This window comes from Xyrauchen texanus, chromosome 30 (genome assembly GCF_025860055.1).
Source record: "Xyrauchen texanus isolate HMW12.3.18 chromosome 30, RBS_HiC_50CHRs, whole genome shotgun sequence".
NCBI classification, from domain to species: domain Eukaryota; kingdom Metazoa; phylum Chordata; class Actinopteri; order Cypriniformes; family Catostomidae; genus Xyrauchen; species Xyrauchen texanus.
The window spans coordinates 15,837,960-15,862,544 of record NC_068305.1 but is presented as its reverse complement, the minus strand read 5'-3'; the positions used below and the strand labels follow the sequence as shown (position 1 = coordinate 15,862,544).

At 36.3% G+C, this 24,585-nt stretch overlaps 1 protein-coding gene across 3 annotated transcripts in view; it reads right to left on the bottom strand.

Moving 5' to 3' along the window:
* The window catches only part of LOC127624318 (delta(24)-sterol reductase-like), a 35,465-nt gene that overhangs the window by 5,897 nt on the left and 4,983 nt on the right, over window positions 1-24,585 (bottom strand). For 2 of the 3 annotated variants that reach the window (XM_052099097.1, XM_052099098.1), the window contains exons 4-9: window positions 19,324-19,442; window positions 18,633-18,896; window positions 17,583-17,726; window positions 11,226-11,423; window positions 9,773-9,951; window positions 9,414-9,578 (exon numbers count right to left, since the gene is read on the bottom strand). In XM_052099097.1, the coding sequence (XP_051955057.1) occupies window positions 9,425-9,578; window positions 9,773-9,951; window positions 11,226-11,423; window positions 17,583-17,726; window positions 18,633-18,896; window positions 19,324-19,442 (1,058 nt within the window). In that variant the 3' untranslated portion in view covers window positions 9,414-9,424. Of the gene's footprint in view, window positions 1-9,108; window positions 9,579-9,772; window positions 9,952-11,225; window positions 11,424-17,582; window positions 17,727-18,632; window positions 18,897-19,323; window positions 19,443-24,585 lie in introns of those variants that run through there. The other variant, XM_052099096.1, reaches the window with a different exon arrangement.

Sequence of the window (24,585 nt, the reverse complement as noted above, 5' to 3'; positions counted from 1 at the left end):
TTCAAGACAACTTATATCAGACTTCAATTACCTGCTGTGATCAATGTGAGGACTAATACAGTATTTCGAGGTGCATGAAAGGATAGTGTCTGTAGCTACAGACAGGCACTAAAAGCTGCCAGGTCAGCATATTTTAGCAAACTCATAAAAAATAACCACAACAATCCTAGGTGTTTATTCAGTACTGTGGCTAAATTGGTTAGGTATAAAGCCTCAACAGAACCAGATATTCCATCGCAGCACAAGAGTAATGACTTTATAAATTTCTTTACTGATAAAATTTAAATAGTCTGAAATAAAATTAGAATTATACAATCATCTGTCACAGTACCTCAGAAAACAGTGTCTCATAATTTTCCTCACGTGCAACTTCAATCCTTCGCTGTCATAGGTCATGAAGTGTTAACTAAACTTAACTAAACATCAAAAGCCGCAACATGTTTGTTAGATCCAATACCAAACAAGTCTTAAAAGAGGTATTCCCTGTAATCTCAGAACCTCTTCTTAATATTATTAACTCCTCGCTATCCTTAGGATATGTCCCAAAAACTTTCAAATGGCAGTTATCAAACCACTTATTAAGAAGCCACAGCTTGATCCTGGAGAACTGGCTAATTATAGACATATTTCAAATCTCCTGTTTATATCAAAAATACTAGAAAAAGTAGTTTCCTCTTAATTATGTTCATCCTACAGAGAAATAGTATATATGAACAATCAGTCAATTTTAGGCCTCATCACAGTACAGAGACCGCAATTATCAGAGTTACAAATTACTTGCTCTTTATCATCTGATCACGGCTGCATTTCACTTCTAGTGCTTTTAGATCTTAGTGCTGCATTCGACACGATAGCTCACGACATTCTCTTGAATAGGCTAGAGAATTATTTGAGAGTTGCATTAGCATGGTATAGGCCATATTTAGCAGACTGCTACCACTTTGTCTATGTAAATGAGGAATTGTCAAACCAGACAAAAGTAAAGTATGGAGTGCCACAGGGATCAGTTTTAGGGCCTCTGCGTTTCTCCTTGTATATCCTTCCTCTGGGAGATATTATCAGGAATCGTGGACTACGTTTCCACTGTTATTTCGATGATACCCAACTTTATATTTCTTTAAAACCTGATGAGATTTCACAATTCTCCAAATGAGCAGAGTGTATCAATTAAATAAAAGATTGGATGGCCAGAAATTTCCTTCTAATCAATTACAACAAAACAGAGGTACTAATTATTGGACCAAAAACCTCTAAAAATAAGCCGCTAAAATATAATTTGTCTCTTGATGGATGTAATGTTACATCATCTTCAACAGCTAAGAACTTATGTGTTACATTTGATACCAATCTGTCCTTTGAAAATCAAATGACCAATGTTTGTAGAACAGTAAGTGACCTATCAAAATCTTAGAAAGTGTTGTACTGTGACACCTCAAGTTCAATTTGCATATGATTATAATTGCTTGTGAACGTTTTAGAATGGTAACTCCTTTCCTTGCCTCACAATTGATTACAAACCTGAGTCGAAGTTTTTATTTCTCAACATTCTTATTGGGGACCAAACTGTTATCTTGGGGATCAATGCATTTTTATTTCTTTATGAAATCTCTCTCTCTCTCTCTCTCTCTCCTCCTCACACAAACACACCCTTGTTTATCCAATAACTTGGTAGAAACAACAAAAGTAGTGATAATATTTCTGAAGTGACGTTTTTTAATTACTAATGGAGGTATGGACGCATCATTTGGTTTGAACCAGCAAAGGAAGATTCAGATTTTTTTAAAATGGACTTGTTCATTGAACTGTTGTATATAAGAAATATCACACTCGCAATCGTGCTGTATGGTTCTAAATCAGCACTGCTGTGATCACCTATGACACTCGACATGCAGCCGAATCACAGCAGTGCTGATGTAGGGCCATATCGCACTCTTGCTCGTGTGATATTGCTTAATTATAAGGATCACCAAAAATTAACAATCGGTCATCATTTACTCAACCATATGTTGTTCCAAACATGTATGTCTTCTCGTCCTCCTTGGAACACAAAATTAGTTATTTATAGCAGAATGTTCATGCTGCTCACTATTACGCCGGGTTCACACATTCTCTGTGAGCGGGGCATGAGCGGCATGTTTTTGGTGCACACATAATCAGATTACACCGTTCCCACTGCAAGTGAGCAGATAGTTTCGACATTGAGCCAATTTTTGCTGCGGCTCAGTGGCTCTGTGCCTCCGTAGAACACTAAAATAATCAGTAGATTATAGAAAAGACACAAAAGCGAATGGGCCTGTGATGCCCAAAATGCTGTCTATGTAGGTAGCTCGCTAGATTTTGAGACACAGAAATCAAAACTTCCAATCAATGTTTCTATTTTTTTGTTACATTACATTCAGTGGGTACGGAAAGTATTCAGACCCCCTTAAATGTTTCACTCTTTGTTATATTGCAGCCATTTGCTCAAATCATTTAAGTTCATTTTTTTCCTCATTATTGTACACACAGCACCCCATATTGACAGAAAAACACAGAATTGTTGCACATTTATTAAAAAAGAAAAACTGAAATATCACATGGTCCTAAGTATTCAGACCCTTTGCTGTGACACTCATATATTTAACTCAGGTGCTGTCCATTTCTTCTGATCATCCTTGAGATGGTTCTACACCTTCAATTGAGTCCAGCTGTGTTTGATTATACTGATTGGACTTGATTAGGAAAGCCACACACCTGTCTATATAAGACCTTACAGCTCACAGTGCATGTCAGAGCAAATGAGAATCATGAGGTCAAAGGAACTGCCTGAAGAGCTCAGAGACAGAATTGTGGCAAGGCACAGATCTGGCCAAGGTTACAAAAACATTTCTGCTGCCCTTAAGGTTCATAAGAGCACAGTGGCCTCCATAATCCTTAAATGGAAGACGTTTGGGACGACCAGAACCCTTCCTAGAGCTGGCCGTCCGGCCAAACTGAGCTATCGGGGGAGAAGAGCCTTGGTGAGAGAGGTAAAGAAGAACCCAAAGATCACTGTGGCTGAGCTCCAGAGATGCAGTCGGGAGATGGGAGAAAGTTGTAGTAAGTCAACCATCACTGCAGCCATCCACCAGTCAGGGCTTTATGGCAGAGTGGCCCGACGGAAGTCTCTCCTCAGTGCAAGACATATGAAAGCCTGCATGGAGTTTGCTAAAAAAACACCTGAAGGACTCCAAGATGGTGATAAATAAGATTCTCTGGTCTGATGAGACCAAGATAGAACTTTTTGGCCTTAATTCTAAGCGGTATGTGTGGAGAAAACCAGGCACTGCTCATCACCTGTCCAATACAGTCTCAACAGTGAAGCATGGTGGTGGCAGCATCATGCTGTGGGGGTGTTTTTCAGCTGCAGGGACAGGACTGACTGGTTGCAATCGAGGGAAAGATGAATCGCCAAGTACAGGGATATCCTGGATGAAAACCTTCTCCAGAGTGCTCTGGACCTCAAACTGGGCCGAAGGTTCACCTTCCAACAAGACAATGACCCTAAGCACACCGCTAAAATAACGAAGGAGTGGCTTCACAACAACTCCGTGACTGTTCTTGAATGGCCCAGCCAGAGCCCTGACTTAAACCCAATTGAGCATCTCTGGAGAGACCTGAAAATGGCTGTCCACCAACATTTACCATCCAACCTGACAGAACTGGTGAGGATCTGCAAGGAGGAATGGCAGAGGATACCCAAATCCAGATGTGAAAAACTTGTTGCATCTTTCCCAAAAAGACTCATGGCTGTATTAGATCAAAAGGGTGCTTCTACTAAATACTGAACAAAGGGTCTGAATACTTAGGACCATGTGATATTTCAGTTTTTCTTTTTTAATAAATGTGCAAAAATGTCAACAATTCTGTGTTTTTCTGTCAATATGGGGTGCTGTGTGTACAATAATGAGGAAAAAAAATGAACTTAAATGATTTGAGCAAATGGCTGCAATATAACAAAGAGTGAAAAATTTAAGGGGGTCTGAATACTTTCCGTACCCACTGTATGTTATCCAGCTGGTGGTGGTAAAAGATCATTTTTGTGTGTAATATGAGCCAGTTAGGTGACAAGAAGTGAAGTGACTCCCCTTCCCATTGCTCGCAGGTCTATTGCAATACATAGTGTCCATTTGGTAGACCCACATCCACTTTCTTCTGTTGGAGTCACTTTTTTTGTGTGACTTTTTTTTAGTTTTCCCTGCACTGTTGGTAGATCCGGTGGTAGCCATGTGCGGCCAACAGCTGAGACACTTCCTGAAAGACTTTTTTGTTTCGCGTCTTTTCGTTCGTCGCTAATGAGAGGAACGTCTGCACCTCGTTTATTGACCACGGCGTGGTTTTGCACATAACCATTTCTTTTCACAATTCGAAAGACGTGTGAAAAAATTATACTGCTATCACTATTGGTAACTTTAAAACTACCGGGTTGATGTCCCGTGTCGCAAATCCAGTGACGCTGGTAGTGATGATTTGACATCACATTTAGTATCAGCTGGGCTTGCTTGGAACCTCGACCGAGGTGGTACTAAAAAAAGAGTACCAGACACTATCCACAGTGGAAAACCCTCAAAAAGAGAGAAAAGTCGAGTCAAGCTGTACCGTGCAGTGGAAAAGCCCCATTATGCTGTTGTTTTGACTTATTGGAAACATTGATGTTTTGAAATATATGACGTTACAAAAGTTTGGGAACGTTCGTGAGCATTAGACATAACGATTGCTAGTCTGTTAAGGTCAAACGTTGTAAAGTTTTTATAACTGCAGGATATTCTGGCTAAATAGACCATGGCAATAACTAATTTATAAATTGTCATTGTAACCATCCAGTGGTCAATATAATTTCAAAACTCACATATCCTTGGCAAGCCTAGGACTAAAGGATTAATTGACAAAAATGATTGTTATGAAGTAAAATACACACGTGTGCTAACAAGTGAAAATTTCTGCACTAACTAAAGTAGAATTATTGCTTTCACTGCAGTGTTTTCACATACAGACATTTGTGTGTGTGATTACACAACTATACATAAACCATATCAATAAAATATCTTACCTAAATCCTTTCAGATCTTGGAGTTGTCGCCACCTCTGAAAAGCCAAGCCGATGTTGATTCAGGTTTTATTACGGACTCTTTATTATTTTGCTTGTAGACTCTGCTCTGTTCGGGGTTTCTTTGTTTTTACAACCAGTGATTTCTCAGAGGTTTGCCGTACTGAACTATACATGGTAAATTTTGCAGAATTTTTTCTCGGTCTTTGTGGCAACAAACTTTCAGCTTCAGCTACTCCCATACACATGCTAGAGCTTATTTTCTGTGTACGGATATGACGTGACACACACGGGCGAATGACGTATGTATACAATTTCACGTGAGTTAAAGGGATAGATTGCCCAAAAATATTAATTCTGTCATTATTTATTGACCCTTTATGTGTTACAAACCCATATGACTTATGATGTAATATATAAGATGTTATGTAATATATGGTGTATGTTGGCCTCAGTCATCTTTTACATACAATGAAAGTGAATGTGATTGAGGCTGTAATTCTGTAATTTCTTCTTTTGAGCTGAAACAGGCTGCTGTGTTATGCCGAATGATCCGCATCTGGCTGAAGAGGTCAGAAAAGTTGCGCTGCGATATGCTGAAGGGGACCCCCTCCACCCCCACTCAGTATTTTTTTTTATGCATGTCATTTTAGACTTAAACTAACACCTGGTGGTGTGAATGTACCAAATCTCAGTAAGCAAGGCCATTGTCAACTATGTTTAATTTAATCCATGAGTGAGTGTCCTATAACTGGGCAGTTACTGAGATTGAGCTGGTCATGTGATTTTAACATGGCAGCCCCCATGAGAGGGCCCTCTCCATGTAGAATAACACAGCTTTTATAAGGTAACTGATATGGCTGGAGTCTTTATATCATGTGAGTGGTCATGAATATATACATACGCTTCAAAATCACAATTGATTTTTTATTAAATACAACTTAAATGAGGAGAAACTTGCTGCATGTTCCTTTAATGTTTTATATTTGTTTTGAATTCCTCTCTTTCTTAGGTGATTAAAAAATGCATTTTAGGGGCCCTATTTGGAACCCATGCGGCCAGGTTATTCTTTATACAGTATATGGATGTTTTCTATGTGTGTTTATAATTATTATTTAAAAACTCCTCTCATTATTTACTAAAATACATTTAAATATCATAGAAAATAAGCATAACATTCACAGTCTCTACATAAACTTTCTCTTCACAGGGCATGTTCAAACTAGTGGATTAATTAGTGTACAACATGCCGTTGGTCTGTGATTAATAGGTGTGACTGAGCAAAGGACAGGGTTATTCTCTGGTGTGCTTTCACCTTTGTTGCCTCGCTGCTTTGCTTAACGATTGTTCTGGGCATACAATTAGAGCAATTACCATGTACAACCAAAGAAGAACAAAATTAGTGGTTCCCAGAGATGGACTGGGAGCACTGGAGATTACACAAAAGCTCAATGTGGTTAAGATCCACAACACTCTTTTCCAATTATCTGTTTTCCAATGTCTGTGTTTCTTTGCCCACTCTAAACTTTTCTTCTGTTTTCTGTTTTAAAAGTGACTTTTTCTTTGCAATTCTTCCCATAAGGCCTGCACCCCTGAATCTTCTCTTTACTGTTGAACATGTAACTGGTGTTGAGCGGGTAGAACAATGAAGCTGTCAGCTGAGCACATGTGAGGTGTCTATTTCTCAAACTAGAGATTCTGATGTTCTTATCCTCTAGTTTAGTTGTACATCTGGTGTTCCACATCTCTTTATGTCCTTGTTAGAGCCAGTTCTCCTTTGTCTTTGAAGACTGTAGTGTACAACTTTGTATGAAATCTTCAGTTTTTTACAATTTCAAGCTTTGTATAGCCTTCATTTCTCAAAATAATGATTGACTGAGTTTCTAGAGAAAGCCGTTTCTTTTTTGCCATTTTTGACCTAATATTGACCTTAAGACATGCCAGTCTATTGCATACTGTGGCAACTCAAACACAAAAACAATGTTAAGCTTAATTTAACTAACCAAATATCTTTCAGCTGTGTTTGATATAATGGCAAGTGATTTTCTAGTACCAAATTAGCAATTTATCATGATTACTCAAGGACAAGGTGTTGGAGTGATGGCTGCAGGAAATTGGGCCTGGCTAAATTTGATCAAAACAGATTTTTTTCATCAGTAATGCCCTGACTATAATTTGTGATCAGTTGAATGCTACTTTGATGAATGAAAGTACCAATTACCGAAACAGCAAAATCTGTACATTATTCCAAACTTTTGTCAGTTTGTCACCGATCAGACACAACATTAAAACCACCTGTCTAATATTGTGTAGGTCCCCCTCGTGCTGCCAAAACAGTGCCAAGAACTATTCTTCTCACCACAATTGGACAGAGAAGTTATCTGAGTTACTGTAGACTTTGTCAGTTTGAACCAGTCTGGCCATTTCTTCAAAAAGTAAGATCTTTGTCCTCATGTGCACTTTTTTATGGGTGTTTTGGAGCAGCCTTTCAGGTTATCTCGATATAGGACTCGTTTTACTGTGGGTATAGATACTTGTCTACCTGTTTCCTCCAGCATCTTAACAAGGTCCTTTGCTGTTGTTTTGGGATTGATTTGCACTTTTCGCACCAAATTACGTTCATCTCTAGGAGACAGAATGCATTTTATTCCTGAGCGAATACGATGGCTGCATGGTCCCATGGTGCTTATACTTGCAATGTTTGCATAGATGAATGTGGTACCTTCAGGCATTTGGAAATTGCTCCCAAGGATGAACCAGACTTGTGGAGGTCAACTAATTTTTGTTCTGTGGTCTTGGCTGATTTCTTTTGATTTTCCCATGATGTCAAGAAAAGAGGCACTGAGCCTTAAAATACATCCACAGTCCTAGTAGAAGCTAATTGTCTAAAGGATTGACATCATTTTCTGGAATTTTCCAAGCTGCTTAAAAGGCACACTTAACTTAGTGTATGTAAACTTCTGACCCACTGGAATTGTTATAGTCAATTAAAAGTTAAACAATCTGTCTCTAAACAATTGTTGGAAACTTTAATTGTGTCATGCAAAAATGTCCTAAACTAATTTCCAAAACTATAATTTGCTACTATTAAATCTGTGGAGTGGTTAAAAAAAATTATTTTAATGACTTCAACCCAAGTGTATGTAAACTTATGACTGACTGCAACTGTAATTGTACAAATGACAAAAGTCATTCCATCACCACTGGTCAAAAGTTGTGAAACACTTGACTGAAAACTTAAAAATCTTTTGATCTGAAGGCGTATGCTTAAATGTTTGAAATTAGTTTTGTAGACAAAAATATAATTGTGCCACTATATGAATTTATTTCATTATAAAACAAAAATGTAATCAATAAAAAAACGTTTTTGAAATTGATGACTTGGATCAAATAATAAAGAAAAGCAGCCAATAAGTGATGGGAAGTGATGTAACTATGGGAACTCCTTCAATGCCTTTTAAAAAACATCCCAGGGTGATTCCTCAAGAAGTTGGTTGAAAAATTTCAAGAGTACATGTCTGCAAATTCTAGGCAAAGGTTGACTACTTTGAAGATGCTAAAATTTAACACAGTTTTGATTTGTTTTGGATTTTTCTTAGTCACAAAATAATTCCCATAGTTACATTTATGTTATTCCATTATTTTGATGACTTTACTATTATTCTAAAATGTGAAAAATAATAATAATAATAATTACAATAAAGAATGAGTAAGTGTTTCAAAACTTTTGAAAGGTAGTTTGTATTTGACTAAGAAATGAATGGCAAATACATTCACAACTTGTGTCATACTCATATTGAGAAGTGCTTTAGTGTTGTTTGGTAGACAAAATATTCCTTTGAACATGCCTAAAAATTAAATCATTATGTTTGGTGTTGTTAAGACACTCAAATGTGAGGTAGCCAACATTCACAATGTAGAAAAATAGTGAACAACTTAATTTTTTTTACTTCTAAAAAATGATGAATATAATTTTTTAAATCATCAAAAATAACCATTTTAATTTCAACTTTTTTTAATAACATTAACAAAAATAATTATGTTAAGATAATTAGTTAACATAGATTAAAATGGTTACATGTGACACTTTGATTCATATACCAGTATTCATATTTGACTGTACATAAACTACTGATCCGTTAATCATTATATAATGTTTGTTTAATCATGTCTTAAAACACCTTAACAAAATAAGGGCCTTTATATTTGGCTAACTGATCTCAAATATAGATACAGTATATTACAAAAAGGGCTGAATTTCAACTGGCTATTCCTTTAAGAGTTGGAAGCATTTGGTTTTGCCCCAATTTAAGGCTTGTTCAGTTCTATCAAGTATTCAATTGCTTACATGTGCTGAATTCAGTGTCTTGCAGACTTGCAGATCTTGTCATAGACTTCAGGAAATGCATCTTTACAGTCAAGTTGCTGTCTGAGTTTATGATATAATGTGCCGTCGAACATCTCCCAGAATTCCTGTCGATCCATGTACACATCAGCGTAAAGCATCTGGAATCTAGAGATGGAGCAAATCGTAAGGCAGAGACTTGTGTTACACAATACCCTATTAAATCTACAATGTGAGAAATTTACTGAATTTCACAATCTGATTACCGGTATGTTGAAATTTAGGGCAGAAATTTTAGTCCAGCTGTGCATAAACGAACATGGTCTTACCAAACAATGAACAGATGAAAAGTGGTAACTTACCCATGAACGTCTCTGACAAACTTCTCCAGCTGGCGTGTGGAAGCGCTGGCCTCAAAGTGTTTGACTTGGGGTTCCCCATATGCTCCGATATCAACGTACAATTCATCTTCAGCTCCTTTAGGATGCACCATTCCCGGCTGGTTGGGCAGAAGAAAGGGACACAGCCACAGAGGATACACCTACAACACAAATAAAAAAAACAAAAGTTCTTGATGGAGGCCTAAGAATTTGAGATGAATGCAATTTAATTAAATGAAAGGGCAATCTTGTGTAATTTTTTTCATGTGTGTCACTGCATAGCAGTACTTTTTATTTTTACGTATTAAGGTTTATGTTAGGGATGTATATTATGTACATCATGACCATAACGATATAGGCCAGTATTGTTTTTCAAATGATTGCTATTGGTCTGATTTGGCCAATATTGTAAGTAGATAATACCTTTCATCTTTTCTACTGTATATTACTGATTATTATTACACGGTTCTCTGGAACACTCAATTCTGATTGCTCAATGGTGCTATCTAGTGGTCTGATATGTTTCAGTAACAACCGTACATCCACGCATCTGATCTCTCATCCAGGTATTTATGAGCCATCTTTCCTGCTTCTCGGATCATTGTGCATTCTCTACAAGTAAGTTAATAAAATAATTTCAACTCAGATCAATATTTCATGTGCATGTACAGCTTTATTTGGCAAGAAGTCCTGTAATAAGATGCACAATGAGCAGTCAGACGTTCATGAATTACAAAATAAACACTAACAGAACTGTGATACATTCCGAAGGTGTATTTCAGCTGTTCAGTGATTTATTTCTTGTCACATAATTATATAATTTGGGGATGGTGGTGGCGTAGTAGCTAAAGCACAGGGCTGTTAATCAGAAGGTCGTTGGTTCGATCCCCACAGCCACCACCATTGTGTCCTTGAGCAAGGCACTTAACTCCAGGTTGCTCCGGGGGGATTGTCCCTGTAATAATTGCACTGTAAGTCGCTTTGGATAAAAGCGTCTGCCAAATGCATAAATGTAAATGTAAATGTAAATAATTTCAACACAAATCAATATTTTATGTGATTGTATTTATTTATTTGATTAGTAGCCGTGTAATGAGTGGGGTAATGTACAGTCAGCTGGTTGACGCTTCGTGTTAACCAGGTTTTATTTTGCGATTGACTGTTTTGCAACTGACTGACATAACAAATGGCTGGCTGTACATTACCCCTTACTAACCAATACAAGATTTGACATGTTACATTTTAGACTAAAGATTAGATTAAGGATCCATTTTTAAATAAAAAGACAGAACAGCATAGATTTCAGTGTCAGCTATAATGAACAATTATCAGTTGTCTGTATCAGACATCATTTAAACATTAGTGCATCTCCCTTGTTTGTGTGTAATACTCTATTTATATAAATGTATAGCATGAGTATTGTTGATTTTCTCACCTGTATGTCATCATGGAAGCGTATGATGGCAGTTTTAATGTGCTTCATGGGGACCAGCATGTCCTGCACTACATGGTGCTGCTCGTACAGTTTGCGGATGGTCTCTCCCTGAGTAAGCTTCAGCAGAGAGATCTTAGGAGGAACCATCCAGCCGAACACATACCTGAACAACGGGTTGTTCCCAAATGGAATGATATCCTAAAAAACACAAGTAAAACAAGTGTTTCGTGGCTTTTAGTCTCTCAATCAGCTTTAAAGCCAATTATCTGCTATTGTTATCCTAAAAGTTGACAGAATAAACTCAGATACACTCAAAAAAACTCTTAAGCTGAACTTGATTCAATCATGGACAGTGGTTTCACATTTTCTTAAATTAAAATAACCATATAATTTCAACTTAAACACTATAAGTAGAGGGAACCTAACTTAATCAAGTAAACGCAACAAATTTTAACATGTAAAAATAACTCAAACAAAACTCTTCAAGTGATATGCTAGCTAGTGACAGGAAATGCTGGCATGCCAAATACACACTCAAAAATATACTCTTTGGCTAAACTTGATTCAGTCACGGATAGTGGTTCAATATGTTTGAAATTTGAATTTTTCTTTTAATTACTAAAATTGTCATGAAATTTCAACTTAAATATTTCAAGTAGAGGGATCCTCTACAAAACGCAACAAAATTTTACATGTTAAAATAACTCAACTTTAGTGATATGCTACCTAGTGACAGGAAATGTTCTGGTTAGCACAGCAGTTGCTCAATGGATAAAGCACTATGTAACACTTTCTTTGAAGCCCACATTTATAATGCATTGTAAAGGCATTATAAATGCATGTCTATAATATACCTTATAATAAGTTATAACTTCTCATAAATAACTACAGTTATAACACATTATAAGACTTCCCCTATTCATAGATATATTTTAGAGTATAATGCATTATAACACAAGCAACATCCAATTTTAATGCAACAGACGTTAATCGTGTAAGTGCTGCATAGTGTCAACAGTCAAAAGGATTTATGATGTTATCATATTATAAGTGATCTTTGCATGCTTTAAGTAAAGTTAAAAAATCTATATCTGCTTATAAACAGCCATAATATAAACTTGTAACATACAATACAGTCCAATATAGAATCAGTTTGTTTATTTTATTTATAAATATTCTTTAGTTACTTGCTTTCCAGCAAGACGTGACACAATAGACCAATCCTTTGGCAACATCACCGTTTACATCAAACACGGAAGTGGTGGCAAAAACCATGCGCATGGATTACGTTGTTGAAAAATGATTTTGAGGGTTCTTGTTGACTGCTGCGGTTTCAAGATCATCAACAGAGCTGACTGGACTGAGGAGATCATTTCAAATCACAACTTTGCAGCGAACATGATTACGTGTTTGTTATCAACATATTTAATTATAGTAATTGTAAAGCTAAGAATATGTTTGTATTTATGATGGTTTTGAGTCATAACTTTGTTTAATCCTCTAATCTGTCAAAACTAACAACAGTCAATGGGCTTTCTGCCACCACTTACTGCGCATGCGCTGACATTTTTGTAAATAAGAGGATTGGTCTATAGACCTTATTCACAGTAGTGCCATCTTTGAGTTTTAATGGGAATGGAAATGAGGCGAGGGATAGACTTACCATCTCTTCAATGGCACATACGGTGTAAATCTGTAAAAAGCTCCTAGATCCCATCTGATTTTCCACAAATTATGTTGTCTGGAGTTTGTCTACTGAGTGTCCTTGAAAATATATTTTTTAAAATTTTTGTACACGGAGCGATCCAAAAACACTTTAAACTGCAGTACATCTCATTGAAGAGACTGTACGTCTATCCCACACAGCCTTGTTGTCAGTGTCATTAAAAATCAAATATGGAGCTGCTGTGAATAAGGTCTAGAATGTGCTGAATAACATTTATATTTTTTTCTTGGTAGATACCTTTAACAAATACTTTAACAGGTAGTTAAAGAGCAGTTTGTTTAAAAATAAAATTTCTGTTATCACTGCTCACCCTTGAGTCTGAATGAGTTTTTCTCTGCCATTGAACAAAAAAGGAGATGTTAAGCAAAATATTTAGTCTCAGTCACCATTCACTGTCACTGCATCTTGTTTTTCATTCAATGTATGTGAACGGTGAATGGTGACTAGGGCTGCACGATTTGGGGAAAATGTCATATTGCGATTATTGAGGCTAATATTGTGATATGCGTTTGCAATATAATAAACAAATGGTATCATGAGTCAACTTGCTTGGTTATCAAGGACAATGCACAAATAGATTATTGATAATGTCTCAACTCAAACACAAACTAGCAACAAAAACCACTATAAATGAACAGTGTATTCAAATTCAAATTATATTTTTACTAAATTAAATAATAACATCTTTGCATTACTGCAAACTTGTTATTTTCTCAATATTATACCTAAATAAAATAGAACAATAAATAAGAACATACAAATTTTCATGAAAATAAGATTGTTCAAACAAACAGGGACATTTAATCAGGATGTAGCATGTACTTTGTATAAACTCTTTTGAAAAGGAAACTGGATATAAAAGTGTGGTTCACTCAAACCACTAAAACTGTTGTTTTTTGTTTGTTTGTTTGTTTGCTTGCTTGTTAAATGACAACTGGTATTTCCAAATCATCTTTCAAAAAAGTTCTACTTATCGCTGGTACCTCTTGCCAGTGTGTGAATCATTTTCTGAAATCTCACTTTTCTACTTTTCTCTGTGCCGTTTGATATAAATTTGTCGTGTTGCCACGTGATGTAGCAACTTTAATTTTGCACAGTACCTCTCTCCGCTCAGTGTCGGTTATCTTAAAGTCAAAATATCGCCATATAACCATAGTTTTTCCTGGCTTAAAATGAGGCGGAGGTGGTACCATACTGATCAAAAAAGTGACGTTAAAAACATGTAAATGTTGGCTTTGCATTAATAAACTCTTAATGACCTGGCAACTGAATACTAGAGTAAATATTGTCATCTGTTTTTTTTATTTAATCTTAGTCTTAATCCTGTGTCAAATGTCCTTTTTAGTTTTTATCATATTTAGTCAACTTATCCTATTTCTATTTATTGTTTTTAGTCATTTTGTTGGGCATTTTATATGTAGATTTAGTCAAGGAAAACTGTTGAAATTTTTGTAAAATTTAGTCATATTGATATTTTAGTCAATGAACACTGTAAACATTTTAGCCATAAGAGTATTATTGATAAGCATTTGTCAATCTTGTCTAATATATATATATATATATTATTGTTGTTGTAATTTTAGTGTTATTTTTCACACAAGATTGATCTTATCATGATGATGACTTTGCGAGCTGCAGACAGCGGTGGTGAGAGACGAGCGTCTCCGTGTTAGAGTGCGCAATTTTAAATCTCTCCCGCTCAGATTGGGTCTCTTCTGCGACTGGTTGAAGCAGCTCTGACCGCACAGAGAATGACAGTTTTGGAGTTTGTGCTTATTTACATGGCACACTCCCGTATTATTTGAAGCTTAATTAAGGATGAAATAAAGATATATCGCCATGCTGTGATCTGTGTTTCTATCAGACACTCGAGCTGCAGTGCTCCTCTCATCTCGCGTGTCATCAATATAGACTGGTCATCTTTTTATTAGCTGTGTAGAAAATGGGCGTCACGTCCACACATGCACTTATTTATTTAATAAAATCGCAGCATTTTGCCGTCATATAATCATACAGGCTGACATTGCGATTGCGATATGATTAATCGTGCAGCACTCCCTAATGTCTCCTCTTGATATCCACTGAAATAAGAAAGTCATACAAGTTTGCAACAGCATGAAGGTAAGTAAGTGAAGACAATAAAAAAAAAATTGTGAAATATCTCAAATAAAAACTCATCAGTTACCTTAAAAATGGATGTTTAAATTGACAAGATGCATTGTAAATGTTAACAGATTAAATTATAAAAGAGAAGGAGAGGGAGAGATGCGGTGCTGCTGCATTCCCCCTGATTGTTCTGACTAACTGGCAGCATCATGAAGGCTGCTCTGTCTTGTCCGTGCGCTGTCAGTGTCCTCTTTGCTCTTTATCACTGCGTAAGAAAAGGGACGTGTGGCGTGAGAGCGTGAGAAGAAGAGTGTCAATTGCTTTGGCAGCCCTAGTTCTACCAAGATGGAGATGAGATACGTAACAGATGTAACTCTGCAGCTGAGTAGTTCTGGTAGCTTTACAATTATTGTAAAAGGTGATGTGAAATAAGGAAGTGCATGATTTGAAAGGCGTCAAATGACCGCTCCAACCTTGCACGCTTGCAAATTGTAACACTGATCGCTTTGTCGATTATAAGCAGTAGCGACAGTGTTAGAGACGCAGAATAACGGCATTTGCATTTCGGATTAATGAGTTTATGAAGGTTTATACATGTTTAACATCGTAAGTTTAGTAAAAATGCACTTCCCTGCATGTGCTCACACTAAACTCAAGCTTTAGCTGCTAAATGACGGATGGACGAGAGAGAGAGAGAGAGAGAGAGAGAGAGAGAGAGAGAGATGATTTTGACTCGCTTGAAAATTCTGCTGTTTTAAGTGTCACCTCTATAAAATGTAATACCTCAGCAAACAAAATGTAAGTCTTCTTGAAATTTATTTAAGATATTAAAGACTTTTTAGGGCCTGAAGATATTAAATACTTTTTAAGGCCTTACATTTTAAAAAGTTAATTTAAGACCTTTTAAGGACCCACGGGATTTGAGTAGTATGAACATGGAAGAATTAAGAAAAAAGGACGATGGTGAAAGTACATTTTTTGTATGTTTAGTCTATATACAGCAGCAGACATACGCATCATTTTTCTTCTTTTGGGAAAACACAACAAACTTTTGATGACTTATCTTGAACTTCACAGATTTTTGTCCAATCAAATACTCTTCAGAATGAGAATGTCCCTCCCCATAATATCAGCTGCAACCAACTAGCAAATCATGTTCATAGTCGTAATTTGAGCCGATTGGATATTAAAAAAAAGTTGGATGATATGTCCAGCACAAATGTCCTGTTTCAATCGGAAAAACATCAACAAAAGAAAGAAAGTCTGTGGGTCTGAGAGAGTTCATAAATGGATGACCACTGAAGAAAAAGTGCAATAAGCACTAAAATGCTGTGTGAGAGAAAGGAAATGGGCTGATAAATCAATAGTTTCACAATTATCAGAGGAAGTGCTGACAGGAACCACTAAGTGTACTTTATGTGTACACCATCATCAAAAAGGTCAATGTTTGAAAGTACACTCCTACTTGAATCATTACCCATCTGAGTTTTAGCAACATAATTGTGAGAATGGAATAGCTAATCAAAATGCCATGTATAATATCCAGTAGCTAATGTAATGATGGAGGTTCTTTAGTAGATATTTAGCCTCATATCTGTGTGTGAGGATGTTTGAGTGATAAAAAGAGAGAGAGATAGTGAGTGAGTGAGTGAGTGAGTGAGTGAGAGAGAGAGAGAGATATGTGGCCTGATTAATATAGAAAAGGATATACTTCTCTTTAACCATACATTATCAGACAAGTGAACACTGCTAAAGCTTATGGAACCCACAGAGGAAGAAGTGGCTGTCCCACTAATGGCACTTTTCCACTGCACGTTATGGTTCAACTCGACTCAACTCTACTCGCTTTACTTTTCTGAGTTTGCTTTTCCACTGCTGTTTAGTTCCGCCTCTACTGCCGTGACATCATCTTAAATTCGACACAAAAAATAAACAATAACACGACCGCTAGCGTTAGCTACCAGCTCATTGTGCTGCATAAAGCAGTTGTTGCATGGTGATTTTACACAAGTGTAACAGATAAGTTAGCCTTGTTGTTTTAGAAGCAAGCTTTTCAGTAGCTGGCCAACTAAATAAAGTGAAGCTTTCAAGCAGAGTATAGAGTTAACGTAACAAAACATACAATCGCGTGAACAAATGATACTGCAAGCTAACTTTAAATCTAGCGGGTCTGTGTCGAAAATCCAGTGATGCTGGTAGTGACGATTCTCTCTGACCAATCAGTGATCTGCAGAGTTTTGACATCGCATTTTAGTATCAGCTCGGCTCGCTTGGAACCTCGACCGAGGTGGTACTAAAAAAAGTAGCAGGTACCAGGTACTATCCACAGTGGAAAACTCCCAAAATGCGAGCAGAGTCGAGTCGTACCATGCAGTGGAAAAGCCCCATAAGAGTCTCAAACTCTGAGAATCAAATTTACACCACAAACCAAAAAGATAATTGAAAGTTAATATCTTCAACATCAAGCTGTATTAAAAGAAGTCCTGAATGTTACTGTTGGTGAGTGCAGATTTCCAGTCATTTACTTGCAATTCCCAGAAGATGCTGCGGGTGTGTCTGTGGTAGTAATGTCTGAGAGGAATGTACTCCACAGCAACACGGTTCTCCTTGAGAAACCCCTTCACATGTTTGAAGAACCATGGCTTGTAATAGTAACCTATACAGTTAGTCTAATAGAAAAAATGAAAGACAGAGAAAAAGAGAAATATTATAATATAATATTATTATTAGGGCTGTCAATTTAACATGCTGATTTAGTACAATTAATAATATTACAAATTATAATAAAGTTAACACATTTATTCATGCAGAATGTGAGAACACAATCTGTATGGCCCCAAAGTCTACCACAGACAGATTGACAAATACAATAAAAAAATTGATTGTTGTGGACTGTAGGCCAGTGACAGGCTTATGTTCAATAATATAGTGACTATATTCACTTTTTGTAATGTCTATTCAATGCTTTGCTGATCTGCCACTAGGGCTGGGTATTGATAAAGATTTCTCGATTAAATTCTGATTCATTTGGATATATTTAAATTATAATGTCCGTTTTGCTTGCATCTGAAAGTTAATGATGTTAATTGACAGCATTTAACAATTAAAAGCATTAACAAATGTATATATAAATAACTGTAATGGTTATTCTCAATATAATGTTTTATTTTATATATATATATATATATTATTTTAATTAATTTTTTTATCAGCCATTTTAGTTGCATAACACAAATTTTGGTCACGAATGTGAGTGATTTACGGGCGAATAAGAAGCTGGATTCAGCCTTATGTGATTTACATTCACATAGAGTAAAAGATTGATCTTAGGATTTAAAGAATTAATCACAGGATGAAGATAAAGATCGCAAATTATATGACAATTAATATTTTTACCCAGCCTTATCTGCCACAATAAAGTAATGTCTTTGAATTATCTTCATTAGCTGTTTTTTTATGTAATTAAATGCAAAAAATATACTTTTTTTTTTTTACTCAGTTGATAGCCCTTATGGTTGTAGTTGTAAACTTTTTCCTAATGAACATGAAATTTATTCATGAATATTCATTTTCACCTTGCCAGGCTCTGCATCTTCAGTCATTGTTCCAGTCATGATCACGGCCTCGTCCCGAGAGTACTGCAATCCCTCCACAAACTGGTTCTCCTTATTGGCTGATTCCTCAGCAAACTTCTTGCAGATAGCATCCAAGCCCCGTACAGGTTCATAGCGTAGCTTCACCCATTTCTGAGCTGGAATGATCCGGATCTCTGCAGCCACCAGGAACCCCAAAGTACCGCAGGACCAAGGAACCGCATAGAACAGGTCAGGGTTTTCTTTCTGTGAGCAGGCAAGACAAATATGACAAAATTACAAACATAATTCTATTGCACTAAATAAATGTACTGTATGTATGTAAGGAACATTTAAGGAATATATTGGAGTTCCAAATAAAGGTCCAAATACAAACAGTTCATCCGAAATGAAAATTATGCCATTTCTTTGTACCTCATGTCATTCCTTATCATACATAACCAAATCATAATGAATAATTGATAGCTTGAATGAAGGCTTATTATAAAATTGCAAAGTCAATGCTTCAGACCAACAAGCACATCCTATCTACCCCTCTTTTTTAATGGTCAGAGATAGCACAATAATCAGGCTTACATGTATATGATGCCAAATACATTGACAGGAATGATAAATTACTACTTGAGTCTATGTGTATGCAGCTTATCACATATGCCATCTACAAATAACCCACCTCAGTACATCGGGCCAGACTACCATCAGCCAACACCAGCTCAAAGGCCACACAAATGTGCTGGAACAGGCCATAGATATGAGATGAAGACTCAATGCCTGTTCCCATAACCAGCCCACCTGAAAGAAACATGACACAATCATGACCAAAAGCTTGACAGACTTATAAAATAAGTATATGACAATTAAGAATATTGAATGCAAAATGTAATATTTACAGTGGGTACGGAAAGTATTCAGACCCCCTTAAATTTTTCACTCTTTGTTATATTGCAGCCATTTGCTCAAATCATTTAAGTTCATTTTTTTTCCTCATTATTGTACACACAGGGTCTGAATACTTAGGACCATGTGATATTTCAGTTTTTCTTTTTTAATAAATGTGCAAAAATGTCAACAATTCTGTGTTTTTCTGTCAATATGGGGTGCTGTGTGTACAATAATGAGGAAAAAAAATGAACTTAAATGATTTTAGCAAATGGCTGCAATATAACAAAGAGTGAAAAATTTAAGGGGGTCTGAATACTTTCCGTACCCACTGTACATAGCAATTATTGAAACTAGTGGTTGACTGATAGTGGATTTTGCTGATACCGGTAACTACGCTGGTGGAAAAGGCCGATAACTATCAGTAAATAGATTTCAACAATCAACTTAAAAAAACAACAACAAAAAAACAAATTATATATATATATATATAATGACAGGAATTCTGTAAACAGAAGTGGCAGATTCACTAAGAATGAATTGCGCTCTGTAAAAGTGTAGCTTTTTTTCCACACGCTCTCTGCACCGGTTTAGCGCCGATTCACTAAAGAAATCATGCAGATCAGGCAACACCAAAAACGCACCTATAAAAACGCTGCTGAACGCAATTTGCATGTGCAGGTCTGAACTTGTGGCCCGATTCTGAGCGCTATATAGCGTAGGGTGCCGCAGACCACCGTAATCAACACACCCTGCCAGGATTGACTGTACAGCATCACTGTGATCCAGACACCTGTTAATCTCTTACACATACCGAAAGAGTGCTTGATGACACCGCACATCTGGATATATTATGCCAGGTTATAATTACCTTTTTCATCATTTGATCATTCTTTTGATTAATTACTGCTGATGTGGTTGGTTGATTGAAATGTTTACAAACATCTCTTGGTAACACTTTACAATAAGGTTCCGTTTGTTAACATTAGTTAACAACATCAGTAAACATTAACAATGTACAATACTTTTACAGCATTTACTAATCTTAGTTCATGTTAATTTCAAAATCTACCAATACATTTTTTAAATCAAATGTTGTATTTGTTAACATTAGTTAATGAACTATGAACTAACATGAACTTACAATGAACAATTGTATTTTTATTAACTAACATTAACAAATGTTGTAAAAAATGTATTACTAATTGTTTGTTCATGATACCTAATGCATTAACGTATAGTTATATATTGTCATATACATGCAAGCCTGATTATTGTGCCATCTCTGACAATTAAAAAAAGAGGGGTAGATATGATGTGTTTGTTGGTCTGAAGCACTGAGTTTGCAATTTTATAATAAGCCTTCATTCAAGCCATCATTTAATCATTATGATTTGCTTGGTTGAAGGAATGACATGAGGTACATAGAAATTGCATAATTGTCATTTCTGGGTGACCTATTCCTTTAAGAATGAATGCAGATACAGCCCTAGAAAATTGTTTGTATTTGGACCTTTATTTGGATCTCCAAGATATTCCTTAAAGGTTCCTTACATACATGCATTTATTTAGTGCAATAGAAGTATTGTAAAGTGCTACCCATCTGTTTAAATAAAACTCATTTTACCACCAACTTTCATTCATGGTAATAGAGCAATTTAAATTGTGCTAGATCTACAATGAGCCTAATTTACACAGAAAGGAGGCGTGTTTGCCCAGAAAGAAATGACAATGGCTAGTGAATAAGATATTATAAATACCACACACAAAAGTGCCACAACTGTTTAGTGAATCTGACCCACAGTCTTTCTTTACAGTGACAGGCAATGACAGATACAATAAGAGCCCAAAATGAATAAAACCCTATATTCAGTTTATTGTGCAACCAAAACTACAAAAAAGATTTGGCACATTACACTGTTAAATATTTTGAAATGTCTGTACTCCCAGATCACACAAACACATAATGGAAACAAAACATGCACTCTTAAAATCAAACAATAATAATAATAATAAATGCAACTGTCTGCGCTGATTTTTGCAGATAGCCGATAGATCTAAAAAGCTACTATTGGTGCCGATATGTTGTTTTTACTGTTATATCTCTAACTGAAACTGATTTAATATTCATTCACATAGCCTTCCTCTTGACTCCAAAGCTCTGAGCAATGTTAACCCTCAGTGTAGACTTACTGTAGCTCCAATACACTTTTGTCTTTTCTGTAATGGTTTACACTATTTTCCAACCAGGTTTGATATGACAAGTTTCCATTAACAAGCAATTTGTTGTTTTCTGTGACACATCTCCAATTGATCTTTTGTTAAGCCCCACCTTAAAAGCATTTCTTACCAATACTATCTTAGCAACTGTTGCCATCCGCATTTGCTTTTTCCCAAAGAAAGTCTAGGGAGTAATGTGTATTTGAGTAGTTTAGAGTGAAATGTTATAGAAATGATCCAAAATATGCAAAAAAGTTGTTTTTCGTTCACTTGTCACTCTTCATTCCAACCAATGTAAGAATACTATCAATTTCGTTTCTGAGAAAAAACTGCACCGTTCATGGGCATCTCTCATTCATTCCTATGGGAAGTTCTGAGTCTGTCAGAGCAAGCAATGGAAAACAAGGATGGTGGAGCTTAGCGATGGGTCAATTCTGATTTCATGAGGTCTTTAAATGTACATAAGTTATGAGGAGCAAGAATTTGGGCCAATGAGATATCACAGTGGATGAGGCTACTCAGTGTGACACTGTAGAAATAGAAATCAACAAAATGTCTTAAAGCTCATCGCTTGACTAGAGGTGAAACGCCCAACAAACTGGGGACAAACATATCTGTGCGGTATCTAGCACAAAGTCAAAAGTCCAAATAACTGACCTTTGATTTCAGATGCACAACTTAAAGCAGCTCCCTTAGGAATGGCATTGTAATAAGCTAATGTTTTTTTTTTACCAAATGTTTCCAAGATAAAGGAATCTATACATGTGGCCAGAAATATCTCTTATCGTCCAACTCTTCACAAGCACAACATAAGTTTCCCTAGTCATATTACTAAGTACTGTGTCTCTGCAGACTTACAAATGAATTTGAAGTAGGGCCAGTGTAAAACATTTCTCAGTCACTGAGCACTCTTTTCTGGGATCTATAAACACTTTCAGCAATAGGAACCATATCCATCTTAATCTAATCTGCCTCATTGAAGCAGGGACTGTGCTCATCCAAAACCTAATTATGAGCAGCCTCTGATGCACCACACACGACATGCAAAATCGATCAGGAGAGAATATTATGCTCGATTTAAAGAAAGGGAATCTACAAATGCATGGAGACATGAAACAACTCCCTGCGAGGCTTGTAGAAAGAAAAGGAGAAAGAGGAAAGAAGGAAGATGTTTAAAGGTCAGAAATGACATACAGTCTTCATCTACAGTAAATGGAGAGAAGGGTTACTTTGTGCTGAACGTGGTCCTCAAGAAAACATTCAAATGCATCTAGATCGGTGGTGGATATGTCTCCATAGAGACTAGTGTTGTCAAAAATACTGGTACTTCGGTACCAAGTCGGTACTATTTAGGTTTTTTTTTAGTACTTGGTAAAAACTTAAAGTAAAAGTTGAAGCAAATCTTATATAAGTGTTAAAAAATACTTTAAGCATACATTGTACAGTTTTGTTATAATTCAAAAATAATATATTTAACTTGAAATGTTGCTCAATGGTATATTTTTGTTCTTAGTTCAGCTGTTAATTTGTTAACTTTGTTATTAAAAGAGTGTTGTTCAGTAACCTGTTTTTGTGTTTTGCTTTGGTACCGAAAATGTTATCGAGTACCGTGAAATTTCACTGGTATTGGTACCGACAACTGAAAGTTTGGTACTGTGACAACACTAATAGAGACAGCCCAAACTTTCATATCTTGTTCATTTCAGCACATTCAAACTCAGACTACTTATTTTCATGTCTGTAATTGCCGTAACATGGCAAAATTGTTAAGATAGTAAGGCCCAAATGATCTGAGCCCCGTCCCGCACGGGGGTAGGCTCCTCACCCCTGCCCCCTAACTCCGGCAGGATATGATGGTTCTGAGTACAACTCCCTCGGACCGCCATACAGGGCCTATGCCAAAGAGAGACATTACTTTTCTGTTTTACAATCATCAAATAAATGGCATCTTAAACCTCACTCAAGTCTTCCCGATAGAAATAGACTTCCAGCCTTAAAGCAAATTACAAGGACAAATCAGTGTCCACATGAATGCAACGATGAGGTGGAGAGAAATAATATCAAGGATGAATACAAGTATGGAATTGAAAGAAATATATTCGATGGGGAGATCAATAACATATAAGATTAAGAACCTAAAATTTTAACATACATTTGAACATAATTAATAAATTATTAATTTGGTTAAATGGAAATGTTTATATACTGCCCTACAAAGGCAAAACGCAAAACTGAGTTATATGACTGAAATCAGGTCTCTGACACTGTTCTGTCCTGTGACAGACAAATTTGTCTCACAGAAGAGTTTGTCTCATATGCAAAGTTTCTGAGAAAACTTGATGTGAAAATGCAGTAACTACAAAATCAATTAAAACAAAAAAAAATTCTCAGTTTCAGTGTTGGGTAGTTGCTGAGTTTGGCCTTTGTAGGGTAGGAAAGGGAATTTATATTTTTTACCAGTGAAACTAAATGTGTAAAGTAAAGGTCGACCGATTTTACTAAGGTCATGCAAAATGTAAATTAATTGGTCAATAGTTTTTAAAATAAATGTATAGAATGTAAAAAAAAAAAGTCTTTCCTAACTATAAGGCCACTAGAATTCAACATAGATTTGGTGCATAACGCGGGACTTACACTTACTGAAATGACGAGGACTTGGCTCTGTTACTGTGACGAGGAGGAGGGTGTGGCCGTGCCGCACAGAATCAGATGATCTGCGGGAGAGTGAGATAAGGGGGGCCAGAGGCACCAGTTCGAGAGAGAGGCACCTGCGGCCGTGCTGCATGGGTGTTCGTCATGTTTGTTTTATGTTGTTTTAAGTTCAGTTTTGACATTC